Genomic DNA, 13,802 nt, shown 5'->3' with positions numbered 1-13,802 from the left:
TTGTACCCCAACCCCTTGAAGCCAGCAGTCTTCATGTTACCATGAAGATGTCTCACGCAAAATCTATTTTCTACTCCAGGAAGAACCTTTTCAAATGCTGGTAAAAGACCCTTTTGTTTGTCTGAAATGAAGGTGTAGGCATCATCCCTTATAATGTTCAAATCTTCCTTCAATAATGTCAGAAACCATTCCCAATTTTCTTTGTTTTCACTCAGAACAACTGCATATGCAAGTGGGAATTGATTATTATTTGGGTCGACACCTACTGCTGTGAGTAGAACACCACCATGGGGGCCCTTTAAATGACAGCCATCAACACCTATGAAAGGCCTACACCCGCTCAAGAATCCATTCTTTACTGCTGCAAAGCACACATAAAACCTTTTAAATTTTTTCTTTCCTGTTGCATCAGCATCTTCTAGGTTCATGATTATTGTTGAGCCCGGATTCTTGTTTCTCAAAGCACCAGCATAATCCCACAGTCTTGCATATTGCTCAGCTCCATCCCCTTGTATTTCTTGTAAACATCTTCTTTTTGTCGCGTATGCTTGTCCCCTAGACACATTGCAACGTAGCTGTCTGATTACATCTTGTCTGAAACCTTTTGCACTTCTATTGGGATCAGATCTGAATGCCTCCACATACTTTTGTGATAGCCAATTTATCCTCACATTCTTCACATTGAAACTAGCCCCACAATTGTGCACATGATTGTACTCCCTGATTTGAAATCCCAATTCATCTCATATCTTCATTGCATTAATGCCATGAACACCCGTCGACCTTACATCTTGCATAAATCCTCCTTTTGTCATTTCTTGTGATCACAAGATTTCTTCTTGTCATAATGGCATGAGAATGAATGGCCTCCCGAAATTCCTTTTTATTACTAAATTTCATTCCCAATGCAAATCTAGGATCAAATTTGTCATCGGTACAGAAAACTGGCGCCTTCCCAACATCATCTTCATCACTGTTCTTTTGACTATCGAATTCATCTGGGCTATCACCATCGGTATGATCATCACTGTCAAACCGCATCTCATCTTCAAAGGTATCTTGCAATATGCCAGCCCATTCTGCATCCTTGTCTACATTCTCATCAAAACACTCATCATCCTCATCATAATCAACACTTTCATCTCCATCGAACAAGTCATCTTCAGAATCAACCAACCATTCTTCAGTTTCTCTCATATCTTCGTCATCCCTATCCCAATCAGCTCTCTCACCATCCCCACTCTCTTCTATTATCACACCCTTCCCTTTGTCTCTATTATATGGCACAGATTCTTCCTCAATCACAGTATTTTTTTTCTTATCACCCTCAGTCGCAATATTCTTACCCTCATCACCCCCCTGAATTTCAGCAGCAACAATGGGGCTTCTAACTGCTTCAAGGTATACCCTAATCTCACCCCCATAGCCATCTATAAGTTGAAAAAGGTCTGTTTCAAAGCATAATGCTCTAAACATTTTTAACAGATCGATTCTAAAGTATTTTTTCCTACCCAAATAGCCCAACTGTTCACAACACTTGTCAAGTACTTGCATTGAAAAAGTGTCCTTATCAACAAAGTCAAACACACTTTCCATACCCCCTCTATACTCAGCTTCAGGATGGAATATCAATTTACCTCCATGATAAATTCGTAAGCTGATAAGAAATTTATATTTACCTGCAAATATAACAAATTGAAATATTTTAAACATAAGATGACAAATTCCAAAGAAATACTTGCAAAACTAGAATGACTTGCAAAAACTTGAATGACTTGCAAAACTTACAATATAGAGCTAATCAAGTTCCAATTAAACTAGAAAAAGGTTATCAATCATAGGATAGAGACAACAATAACAATTCACAGCACTCATTACTGCACTCTGATTCATGATTTACTATTATGCTATAGAATTTAATTCTACAGAGTACATAACAGATTAAGTATGTGTTTCCTTCGCTTTCACAGTGTCAACACCAAGCCTAGTTAATGTCTCTACTCTCCACTGAGAATGAAACACTCTTGTATGCTTTGAGGCAAAAGGAAATTTAGGCTCTGAAATCTGCACATTGTAGTAGTTTCTTTGGGCTGAGAAAGTTAAAATATACACTAAGAATCACAAATAGTTTACAAATATAAATATTCTCAACTACAAAAGAATTTCACTGTATTTTAGTGCAACCTAGCTTCTTTAATGCCAAGATCAGCTGTGGCTTCAATGTTCCGACATAAAGCAAACAACCAACAGATATACATATGAGAAGAACATGAGATCAACAAAGCTGGAAATTCTAGCAAAGTCGAGAAGGAAACAAGTGTTTTCCTTTAGAAATAAGAAAAGCAGAGTACTAAAAAACAGAGTACTAAAAATTCGAATCAAATGTCATGCTTCAGGAAACTGAGATAGATCTAACAAAACTCAAGTAATCAAACACTAACACCAAAATTACGCTTCAAGTAATCAAACACCAAAAAAAGCTGAGGCACATGAGTTGCATAAAGAACTCAACTTTGCTCTGGAACGAGGAGATGTATACAACAAGAACTCAACTTTCACCAAGTACAAGCATTCGGCATAAAGAAATATCATTATAAAAAATTAACTTCAAGAATTTTAATAATACAATACAATTAATGAGAAGCAAAAAAGGGATATTACATTTTAGACAAAGCATCAAAAAGATTAGAAGAAGAAAACTCACCATATTTTCATATCTCAATATCAATCACATTTTCATAAACCATTGACTGTGTTTCCAACTAGGTAAGCATCATCTTTTATTTCCATTCACAATCGTCATTCTATTCTTTATAATAATCACTTTCTCAATAACAACTCCCAATTAGATTTCATCAACAATCAAGTGCCGTGCACATGGGCTCTACTGTTAAGTTGGTACCAAAAATATTCAATTTTTGGTTTAATGGTACCAAAAGCCGAACTTGTAAAATTTGTGGTACCAAAAACAAAACCGACCTTTTTTAATGGTACCAAAACACGATTTTGCCCTTGATATATATTGTAATTATCTCCAGGATCATCCCAACAGTTCTCCTCACAGTTTACTTTATCTATATATATGTGATCATATAAATATAGATAAGATATATAGGAAGTGTGAGCATTGATTCTTTGAATCATTCCACAATCTTTCTTGCTTTGATTTATATATGTATTTTTTTTTTTTTTAATCATTGATTAGACATAAATTTATACATGCCTTTTACATTATTTATGTTTCTTCTCTTTGTCGGGATCCGAGACTTCCAATCAAGCCAGAACTTGAAGACTAGTGTTTAACTAATTACAACACATACTAACAAGATCAACCTGACCATGGACCAGTAGATCTGATTGTGGAATATTTCTGCCCCACGAACCCATAATATGTATATGATTTTCAGTGTTGTGCATCCATTTTTCTTATTTTGATCAGGTGGGATTAACCTTAATCACATGAATTAACTAATTTAGACCTCTCGAAATTAGGGATGTAGATAAATCTATTAGCTAGAAGTCGAGTTGAACACATTCGACTAGAACTCAAGCGAGCATTAATTAGATTGAACGTTCGAACAATTTGATGCTTCTGAGCATTATTCTGTAATCTTTTATTAATTGACTTGTTTTATGTTCTAAACCTGTTTCACGTTCAAACTGCTTAAAACTCTTAATTACGAGCAATTGAAACCCCAGCTATGGAAAAAATTTCCCTTACAGTTTCATTATTGAAACCCAAGATCGAAATATATATATATATATTGTCGAAGATCCATCACCATATACATACCTCTTCTAGTAAAATACATCACGACAATGATGTCTCATATGTCTAACTACACACGAAATATATACTATAGCCCGAACAACAATATCTAGTAACAAGTTGTTCTACATTAATAAATATTATACCATAATTAGTATTGATAGCGATCCAAATTAATCATGGCTTAGCATTTGAAGGAAATTGCTGGATGGAGTTCCCCCTGATGATGATATATATCATGTCCCCTCGCAAATTAAATATAGTATGTACAATACATACATGATGAACTTAATTGATGATCGTGGTACTTAGCTGCTGCAGCTATCTCCACCTGCATCAGGCCCTTGATCCCCTGGATGCCCAGTATTCCATGGGCAAGAAGAATATGGAGAAAACCCTGAGTTCGGGTCGAAAGAACCCGATCCAAAATCCACTCTCCTCCCAAACCCATGTCCATAATTTCTACTGCTATTACCACTTCTCTGCTGATTGCTGTTGATGATTAGGTTCATGGAAACATGAGCAGGATCAGGATGATACGGGTTATGATCATTGCCGACGAAACGCATTAAATCAGCGTTGGTAGCGTCCAGTTCTTTCTGAAGGTTAAGGACTTGCCTTTGCAGAACAGAAATGGCTCCAACACAGCCATAAACAGGATCTTTGAGCCGGGCGTCGGCTTCGTATGCAAGAGAATTGACAGCATCTTCTCTTTGATGAGGGGGGATCTCGTTCAGCAGCTTGCTCACGTTGCTGGCGCCGAAGATTTTGTGTACATTGACGAACTTAGTGGGCTCCTCTGGAGGAAAATAGGGAGCAAAAATGCAGCCGGGCAGGCATTTTCGCCTCAGGAACTTGCAGGCAGCGCAGGGAGGGTTTGAATAGCCACTGCTGGAACTGGAAGAAGCCATCATCTTCTGCTAGCTACAATATGTGTAGTTCAATTTCATCAACCCCATGAATGAACAAGGATCAATAATCATCACATTTTGCTTGCTTCTGATCTCAACCATGTATATATATTTATGCAAAAGCTAGCTAGTGTTCACAAACAAATGGTGCAATTCTTGATTTCTCCCAGACATAACCAAACAAGTTGATTACAAGACTGGTGATCTGGGGATCCTTAAAGAAGGAAAGTCATATAAATATATAGGCAAAATCATGATGATGATCGATATGATTTACCCTTCTAAGACTAATGGGTTTTTTAATCTGACCATGAAAATTTAAGCAGGAAGCGAAATAATTAGCTAAGCTATTTGCTTATCATCTTGAGGAATCAAGTAATACCCCTGAAGCTCTCTCTATATATTAACACAACTGGAATACAAATCAAAGCGGAGTTGTGTATATATATTCTTCAGGAAATTCACTGGAATCTTAATTTGGTAGTTATACACCGAAATCAGTGTGGTTTCTCCTTTTTATGTGCTGCAAAGTGCAAATAGAAATTAAAAATTTCACGCACACAATTAACACATATGTGCGTGTTTTGAATTAAGTAGATTTTTATCTGACGCTTTTTTTTCCCCTTAAATGACAAAAGAGAAAGTCACAGATGCAGCAACCTAATTGTTCCTGCTTTGCTTCATCTAAAATGTCCTGCAAAAGAGATAAAGGTCAAAAAAAGAAGGATCTGTATTGGAAGTTGAGAGTGAAGAAAGGTGGGTGCAGCATATATACCTCATTAACTGGATCTTGATTTGCAAATCCCAGCAATTCCAACTGCAAGAAGACAACCTACTTTCCCCTTAATTATTTCTAGAAAAGGGTTTTCTTTCTTCAGAAGAAAATGGAACTAAGCTGCTGCTGCTGCTGCTGCTGCTGCTATATAGATATATATATATATATATGTGTGTAGTGTGTGTGTTTAATTATATGGATACATATATATATCTTCTCCTTTCTTCTTCTTTAAGGTGCTCATGTTTGGAGCCATGATTTTTCTCCATCTCACTCCTCCCCCATTTATATATATCTAAGTCTATGATTTCTTGTTGCTGAATGAAAAAGAGTGCAAAAAAGGAAAACCCTAAAATCAAGACACAGTAAAGGAGGTGCAGTAGCAGTAGCAGTACTACTGCTGCTGCTGCAGGGAATGTAAAGCAAAACTCTCTCTCCCTCTCTCTCCACAGAGGGTATAATTAATAAAGCTGCACAGTGGTTAAACATTAATGCTGACTCTGACACTGTAATAAATTAACACTAATTAAATGTACAATACACAAACTCAAATTTCATACTGTTCTCAGGTCTACTTATCTCATCTCTATATTGCTTTCCCAATATTTCCATTTACATCCATCATTATGTTTCACACATTTTTTTCTATATATCATTCTTTAATTTTATTTTAATTAATTAATTTGATCATATAGACGGACCATTTTTCAAGTTAATTACAAACATTCTTCGTGCTTTCGTACCTTTATTTGTTGAATTCATATTGTCAAAAGCAATTGCTTTTTTGTATACGTACGATTGATATATTGATTTTCAACGGGTTTTATATATATATTTGAAAAAGTTGGACAAGTGGGAGAATTCGGCTACTGCATTATGCCTAACTAACCTTCGAGACAAGACGATTCCTAACCCAAATAATAATTTACCCATAATGTAATTAAACATAATAAAACCTCTTAATTTCTTCATTATTATCTGTCTTTTCCAATTACATGTGTTAACTTGATTTAAATTAATTAATTGGTAGGAGTTTGTTACATTTGAACCCTCTAATGTGTGTGTCAAAACCTGCAGATTTGCAGTGTACATAAGTCAATATGGATATGTAGATTGATTCAGTCGAGAAGATTTTCCATCAGAGGACTAATGATGAGGATTCAGGATTCAGCTGTTCCTCACCGACATGCCCATGTCGACATGTTGAGGGTAATGAGTATTTGTCAGAAAATAATAATGTAATTTAAGACAAATTCTGTGCCCAAATAGTATTCAGACGAAACAGACAAGGAGATAAAGCTAGCCGATATTTGTGTCGCCGCACCACCTTATACCATAGAGTAAGGCTTCATCCATACTGTTATAATGGAAAGAGGTGATATACATACATACTGACAATTTTGATATTATTGCACTAATTTTTCAATTGATAAAATAATTAATATATTCAATTTTTTAAATTTTGTAAAAACTTAACTGTCCAATTAATATATTTTATATTTATTTATAATATATTTTAAAGTATAAAAAATTATTTATTATACACACATGAACGACATGTAATACGATGGCTAATATGTATTACGAGAGCTAATAAGAAGAAAATAAGTATATATATATATAGTCACCGGCCTAGAGTTTGCCCTAAATATTTAATTTGGTAGCTAGCCTGCTTAACAAAGATTAAGTATATTAAACAAACTTAGTTCCATAATTGGCTTCCCCAACTCATGTTTGGATGCAGAATTAATGTAAGTGGCGAAAAGGGACAGACATTGATCAGAATCAGCAAGCATTCTTTTTTTTTTTTTTTTGAATGATAGACTGATTAAAAGATGCAAGTGCAAACTTATATTATTAAATTTAATTAAGTATTATATAAAGAAAATAGTGTGCTAACTTTTTTCGTCCCCTCAAATTAATTAAGTTGAAGTTTGGTGCGTAAGCAAGAATCTATTGGTGGCAATGCATGCTTTCAAGAATATATACTTTACAATATATATAGGGTAGGAATTTTTTGAAGAGTTTTAATTGCAATAAGAAAGATGCGGATATGGATGAATAGTGCAAAGTGTGGTTCTCATGATTAGGGATCCTCACCCTCTATGTTGTTCACATCCAATCAGCTATATATATCAACATATTCGCCTCCAAAACCTAACTGATGCAGTAGCTTGACCCTTATGTTTTTAAATAAATGGATGAATTTTAGACAATATATATTAATGTGGTTAACATTAAAATAGATGGACAGGCGTAAGAATTGAGCACCAAAGATTCATACTTATAGAATGTTTGTTAAGGCCTCAATTATTGTGTTTTGAGTTATTGGGTCCCATCAGTAATTGCTGCATTTTGCAGGGGCTTTAGATGGGACGGATCTAATAATATGTCATGGCAATTTTAATCAATACTGAGTTTGGTCGATTTTAAATTAATTAATCAATAAATACAATGCATTTATTCTATAATTAATATAATGTACTTATTTTATAATTAAAGTACAATTCAAAAAAAATAATCAATTACGTAATAAATATATTTCACTTATTTTATAATTGATTTAATTCAATAAAACTTAATTTAAATAAGACTGCTAGTACATATCTTCACAGGGACAGCAATTTTGTTTTTTAATTCCTACTCCTCGGGTCATGGTCATGGTCATGCCATGCCCAACTTAGAAAAGGGGTTGCAGGGGCATCATTGTATAATGATAACTATTCCATTCGCTTTATTAGGAATGATAGAACAGATCAATGCTGGGACAGCCCATTATTGAGCATTAATTTTATTATTATTTATATAAAAGGCCCAAAAAAAAAAGGACCCGAAAACCAAGTTCCCTGACTTTCTTAAATTAGCAGGCATGGAAAGGAGCAGGAAAAACACTTTCTTGCAGTCAGTTGAACATAAGTAACAAAAATTCTGAATAAATTCAGAAATGAGATTACCTGTAAGATGAAATGCAATGAAACCATAAACCTTATAATATGCTGTTTGCAATTCCAATACCACCATGCTAACGTATTATGTGGAGCAGCTCCCTTGAAAAATACAATGATCAATTCAATTGCTTTGGTTACAGAACTAGGATATTTTAAATAGCTATTACTCTCTCTAATACAAGTTTTACTCTCATGTCATCCTTGCATCGAAAAATTTGTCTGCAGGCATATACATTGACCTAGGTATATTCATCAACTGTACAGCAGTCATAATTTACTGGAAGTATTATAAAAGTTTTATCAGGAAACTGGAAAGTAGTCCCGGATTGTCTTTCTCTTTAGTGAGGAAGGAGGATTTAAAACAGAAGAAGGGCTTTTCATTTCAGCTTCTGGAGTTCTCTCTAAATTTTCTTTCACTTCAAAACTCATTGAAAACTTTTTCTTCTGAGATTCTGGGGTACTCACTTCTACCGTTCTGATGGGAGGGGGTGAGTTAACATTGCACAGTACACTATGAGGAATGCTTTCTGCATCACTTTTTGTGCACAAGGCCTCATCCAAGAGAAGTTTTCTCCTCTGCATTCTTGGAAGTGCCCTTACTCTCTTCCGCATTGACGATGGGGATCGTGTATTTGAATAACAACTGCTTTGGATGTTCCAAAGGCGAACCTAAAAAAGATTAATAGAAATGAGAATCCCTCATTCATACAAATTGTGGAGATTCCTAAGAATGTGGCATCAGAAATATAATGCTTACAGTGAAATCATCTGAGCAAGTGGCCACCTTCCCCATCTCTGATGGGCACCTGGAGTAAATAAATTACCAGAAACTTGGTTAAATTTTGTCGAATGGCAACTCAAAAAATTTACAAAATAATATGTTCTTGGAAGCCTTACCAATCTACTGCTGTTACTTCCCCATCATGGCTTTTCAGAGTGATAGGGTCCAGCTGAGGTTTGTTCACCTGCTTTAATAAGGTCGGCTTAAATTTACTGTCATTGAGCCGGAAAAGAGGGGATAGTGAAAGAGATTAACCTGCCATATGTAGGCATTTCCATCACTGGAACCACTCAGTATGTGAGCCGCATCAGGACTGATTGCTGCCTGTAATAAGAGCAAAACATTAGATTTGAGAGCATACAAAGCTGACAATATCTGTCTTAAGGACCCCAATATATTGTACAAACTGTATACCTTCACAAAGAATGAATCAGTCCGACCTCCGGAGAAAGTTCTCATAGGCCCCTTTTCCAGCTGAAGTACATTATATAGATATATTCTGGAAGAACAAAAGTATCAAAATCAAGGCTATGTATTTCAAATTTAATTTTAGTTGTATTCAACCACATTTTGTTTTTAGAAACAGAATGTGAGCCGCTATATTACAAATGAATCATTAAACCACAAGATTCAGTTTTGCTTGGGGATATCAGATGTCATATCATTTACTTGCTTCAACCAATTTGCATATCCTACAGTGAAATTCAACTCAGAGTACAAAGTTTACCTGTGATCCATGCATGAGGCCGCAATAAAGACTCCATTTAAATCTTGAGACAAACTGGATATGCCATGTAATCTTTTTTCCTATAAAAGAATCATTGAATCCAGTCAATCTTTTTAGTGTTCTGAATGAATCTCAATACATGGGGAAGGGACTTCACATCATGTCTTTCACCTTACAAATGTTTATTTGTAAACCAAGAATTTTATATAAATAGCCCAAGCATCAGAAATTCCACAGATATAGACAGATTTCCATTTTAAGGTAAATCATTCCTTAACTAATAAAAAAAAGGAAACTACTCTGCAGAGTAATTAACACATACCTCGCTCGATTCTGAATTTGGGCATGCATGAGTAACTGGAGCTTTTAGATGCCTTGAGTCCCATAACTTAATAACACTGAGCAGGGGGGGGGAACCCAGAGTCAATTGATGAAGTCTCAAGACAAGAATCAACAAGATAATTGTAGATCTGAATCATATAGAATTTATAGAGCTTGTATGGCACCTATCGACTGCTCCTGCAGTAGCAATAGAAACTTCATCCTTGAGATAAAGCACCGATGTGATGCTCCTAGATTCAGCCTAGAAATACTTGAAGTCACTTGGAGAGCAAATGTTGAATATTTGGATAAATAAAATTCAAAAGAAAAAATAAGACAAACCTTTCCACGCCTAGGCCGTCTTCGACCAGGAGAAGTATGGGCCTCATGGATTACAGAAATAGGCCTAAAATATTCAGAATCACAATGGATACATTAGCATAACTAGTCAGAGCTGTAACATAAAGAACTAGAAAATGATATTTTGTTAACAATGCATATTTTCTAAGTCAACAAGCGATTTATCATTTATTCAGGGGTAAATAAAAGATCAAAGAACATGTTATGCAGCTGGTGCTTTTGCTGTAAGCAACTGACAGGAGAATGTGGAACTTACGGTACACAAAATTTCTGATTGGTGTTTCTGGAGCATCTGGTGTCCCATACAGCAAATGACCCATCTCTTGAGCCAGACACAACTAGCTCTGGAACAGCATAAAATGAACCCAAAAATAAGCACACAGGGATCTGTGTTCTCAAAGTGTTGGAGTTGGAAGCAACACAAGAAAGGGACATCTTGATTGAAACCACCTTGACAAAAAATAAAATAACAAAGGCACTGCTCAGGAACCTACCCTGATTAGTAGGATGGCAACTGATGGACTTGATGCTTCCAGTGTGCCCCATCAATGCTCTTATGCATTTCTTTTGTTCTGTATCCCAAACTTTTATCTACTCAAAATTCAGAATGGGGTATGATCAGCCTACAAGTCGAATAATTGAATAAAGGAACCTATTTAGCTCCTTTTGGGTCTCCATCTAAATGGGAATGTTGGGTTGAATTAAATATTCCTCAAAGGATCAAATATATCCTCAAAAATCCTTTTGTTTGAGTATATATGTGATACTGGCAGAGAAGGGAACTGTCTTTTTGAGAAGCAAGGTGACTTACACTTTGATCTCCCGAAGCAGTTAACATAAGGGCATCATCCTGCAGAAGATCATTCCAGTCAGTTTCCATCTAAGCAAAAGTTGCCAAAAAAGAAAAGATGCATGCACATTAAGCAAATTTCAATGCTTTATCAGTTCCAGTTCTACTCTCGGGCAGATTTCTGATGAGTCCAAATCCCTCCCAGTAATTACCAAGAATCACCTTATTCTACAACACATGATATAACCCCTAAACCTAAGGAAATTTTTGGTTGACGAATCATGAGGGTAACCAGCATATCAACCTACACCACTATATTTAGGCCTTGTAAAGTCTAAGTAATATACTTCTGGAAAAATGAAAAACAAAAATTAAGCATCAAAAGGTTATTAGGAAGTTCACATATGTATTATAATGAAAGAGATCCAATAAACCAAAGCCACTTTAGCTTATTTTACTGACAAATCACCTAGGCTACATTTGGATACAATGATTTTGATTTCATGAAAGAATTCAGAAAAAATACGTCGAGTTCATATAAAAAAAATTGAAATCCAATACCATTTCACAAAACATATAATTCAAAATGAGAGTTGAAGCAGTTGAAATCATTTCTAGTATGGAATTATCCAAATAAATTTAAAAGATTTGTTACTAAAAAATTCCTAACTTCAAATACACCAACTCAAACACAACATTAATTATTTTTGGAACTGCATGGCTCAGTGACACACTTTCCAAAAAGTTAGGAAGAACTGATTCTCTTGAAGTGAGCTTATATAAAACAGAGGCGTTACCATTTTTAGCTTAGAAGCCCCAAACTCAAACAAATGTGGTGACAGAACAATCATTCTCCTGATATCTTTCTTACTATCTGTATTCCAGTAAAGTTTTACAAGGAGCTGTGGAAGATGAAGTTTGTTTGACCAGCAATTTAAAAAATATAAGTACTATAAGTGATCTATCTTACTGATAATAATCAGAATCCATGTCCCGTGCCTTCAAATCAAAAGGATTGGATTACCAAAAATAACTACATTGACTTGGATATCATTGATACAAGAGTTCAGCATATGAAGCATTTTGCTTATAATAAAAACAAAAAACCATTGTCTTTTGGAAACAAGTGCATAATTAGAGTGCAGGGATATATATAAAACCTTGATCCAGCATAGGTCAAATATGGCATTTGCGTGAGCCATCCACTCAGAAACCTTAGCCTTTTCTGCGAAACCAAACCCCAAAAGGAAAATGAAGAAAGAAAGAAAAATTAGAGCAAGCAAAAGAGACATAATTCCCAAACAGAAACATCTCTGAATGCCAAAAGTTGAATTTACCTGCGTTTTCTTGGTAAGAAGAGAAATCCAGAAATTTCTGCCTGGTATTAAACAGGGTAACATAACCCCCCTCGTCGGTGAGAGCAATAATATGGGCCTTTTTATTTGTCTATACAGCACAAGAAGGTACATCAACTAGACAATCCTTATATGAAATTTAAACTTGTATATATGACAACACGATATTAACCTTGCAGAAAGACAGAGCCATCGGAGGAGAAGGTTCTCCACTGTGCTCAACTGCCACAGCTCCGATTGGATCGAAATCTCGCGTGTCATTGCCCATATACGGGCGTTTCCTCACTGAGCATATCAACAAATTCATTGAAATTACAACTATATTACTGCAAAACCTTGAAAATAGATAGAGGAAAAACCAAAAAAGATGAATCAAAGCTTACCTCGGAAACCATTGAGTTCTCTTAATCTTAAGTCTTGGAAAAACGATTGAGGTTTCGGGGTTTCCATTTCCTCCTTTTTCTGTTGTTTGCTAGTCTCTCTCGCACTCACCTGCAGCAGGTGAAGAAGAAGAAGAAGAAGAGAGAGAGAGAGAGAGAGCTCGGATGGGGGCGAGAAGTCGATCATTGGGTATTTTGGTAAGAGGGTTAATTTAGCGCGCGATGGCGGGAGCGGGAATTTTTGAAATTTCGGATTTTAGACCCTTCTCCTCTGGCGGCAAAACTGTTTGCCACGATATATCTGTTCATCAAACCCCTTCAATTTTTTCATTGAAATTACAACTATATTACTGCAAAACCTTGAAAATAGATAGAGGAAAAACCAAAAAAGATGAATCAAAGCTTACCTCGGAAACCATTGAGTTCTCTTAATCTTAAGTCTTGGAAAAACGATTGAGGTTTCGGGGTTTCCATTTCCTCCTTTTTCTGTTGTTTGCTAGTCTCTCTCGCACTCACCTGCAGCAGGTGAAGAAGAAGAAGAAGAAGAGAGAGAGAGAGAGAGAGCTCGGATGGGGGCGAGAAGTCGATCATTGGGTATTTTGGTAAGAGGGTTAATTTAGCGCGCGATGGCGGGAGCGGGAATTTTTGAAATTTCGGATTTTAGACCCTTCTCCTCTGGCGGCAA

At 35.7% G+C, this 13,802-nt stretch overlaps 2 protein-coding genes across 4 annotated transcripts; both read right to left on the bottom strand.

The window, feature by feature from the left end:
* On the bottom strand, positions 3,726–5,917 carry LOC105177099 (LOB domain-containing protein 25). 2 transcript variants are annotated; one of them, XM_011100128.2, is made up of 3 exons: positions 5,456–5,917; positions 5,341–5,374; positions 3,726–4,693 (listed from the first exon to the last, which is right to left on the bottom strand). In XM_011100128.2, the coding sequence occupies exon 3, from the start codon at positions 4,681–4,683 to the stop codon at positions 4,078–4,080; it is 606 nt and encodes a 201-aa protein (XP_011098430.1). In that variant the 5' UTR covers positions 4,684–4,693; positions 5,341–5,374; positions 5,456–5,917; the 3' UTR covers positions 3,726–4,077. The 2 variants fall into 2 exon arrangements, with proteins under 2 accessions (XP_011098430.1, XP_011098429.1); XM_011100127.2 differs by lacking the exon at positions 5,341–5,374 and having other exon boundaries at positions 5,456–5,916.
* On the bottom strand, positions 8,425–13,775 carry LOC105177097 (denticleless protein homolog A). 2 transcript variants are annotated; one of them, XM_011100126.2, is made up of 16 exons: positions 13,525–13,775; positions 12,910–13,022; positions 12,720–12,828; positions 12,543–12,607; positions 11,404–11,442; positions 11,087–11,183; positions 10,849–10,936; positions 10,575–10,638; positions 10,418–10,494; positions 10,234–10,309; positions 9,912–9,991; positions 9,599–9,683; positions 9,440–9,508; positions 9,301–9,368; positions 9,161–9,209; positions 8,425–9,072 (listed from the first exon to the last, which is right to left on the bottom strand). In XM_011100126.2, the coding sequence occupies exons 1-16, from the start codon at positions 13,706–13,708 to the stop codon at positions 8,704–8,706; spliced, it is 1,632 nt and encodes a 543-aa protein (XP_011098428.1). In that variant the 5' UTR covers positions 13,709–13,775; the 3' UTR covers positions 8,425–8,703. The 2 variants fall into 2 exon arrangements, with proteins under 2 accessions (XP_011098428.1, XP_011098427.1); XM_011100125.2 differs by lacking the exon at positions 13,525–13,775 and adding an exon at positions 13,121–13,356.

Source organism: Sesamum indicum, linkage group LG15 (genome assembly GCF_000512975.1).
Source record: "Sesamum indicum cultivar Zhongzhi No. 13 linkage group LG15, S_indicum_v1.0, whole genome shotgun sequence".
Taxonomy (NCBI): domain Eukaryota; kingdom Viridiplantae; phylum Streptophyta; class Magnoliopsida; order Lamiales; family Pedaliaceae; genus Sesamum; species Sesamum indicum.
The sequence above is the reverse complement of the archived record's forward strand: the minus strand, read 5'-3'. Positions and strand labels throughout refer to the sequence as shown.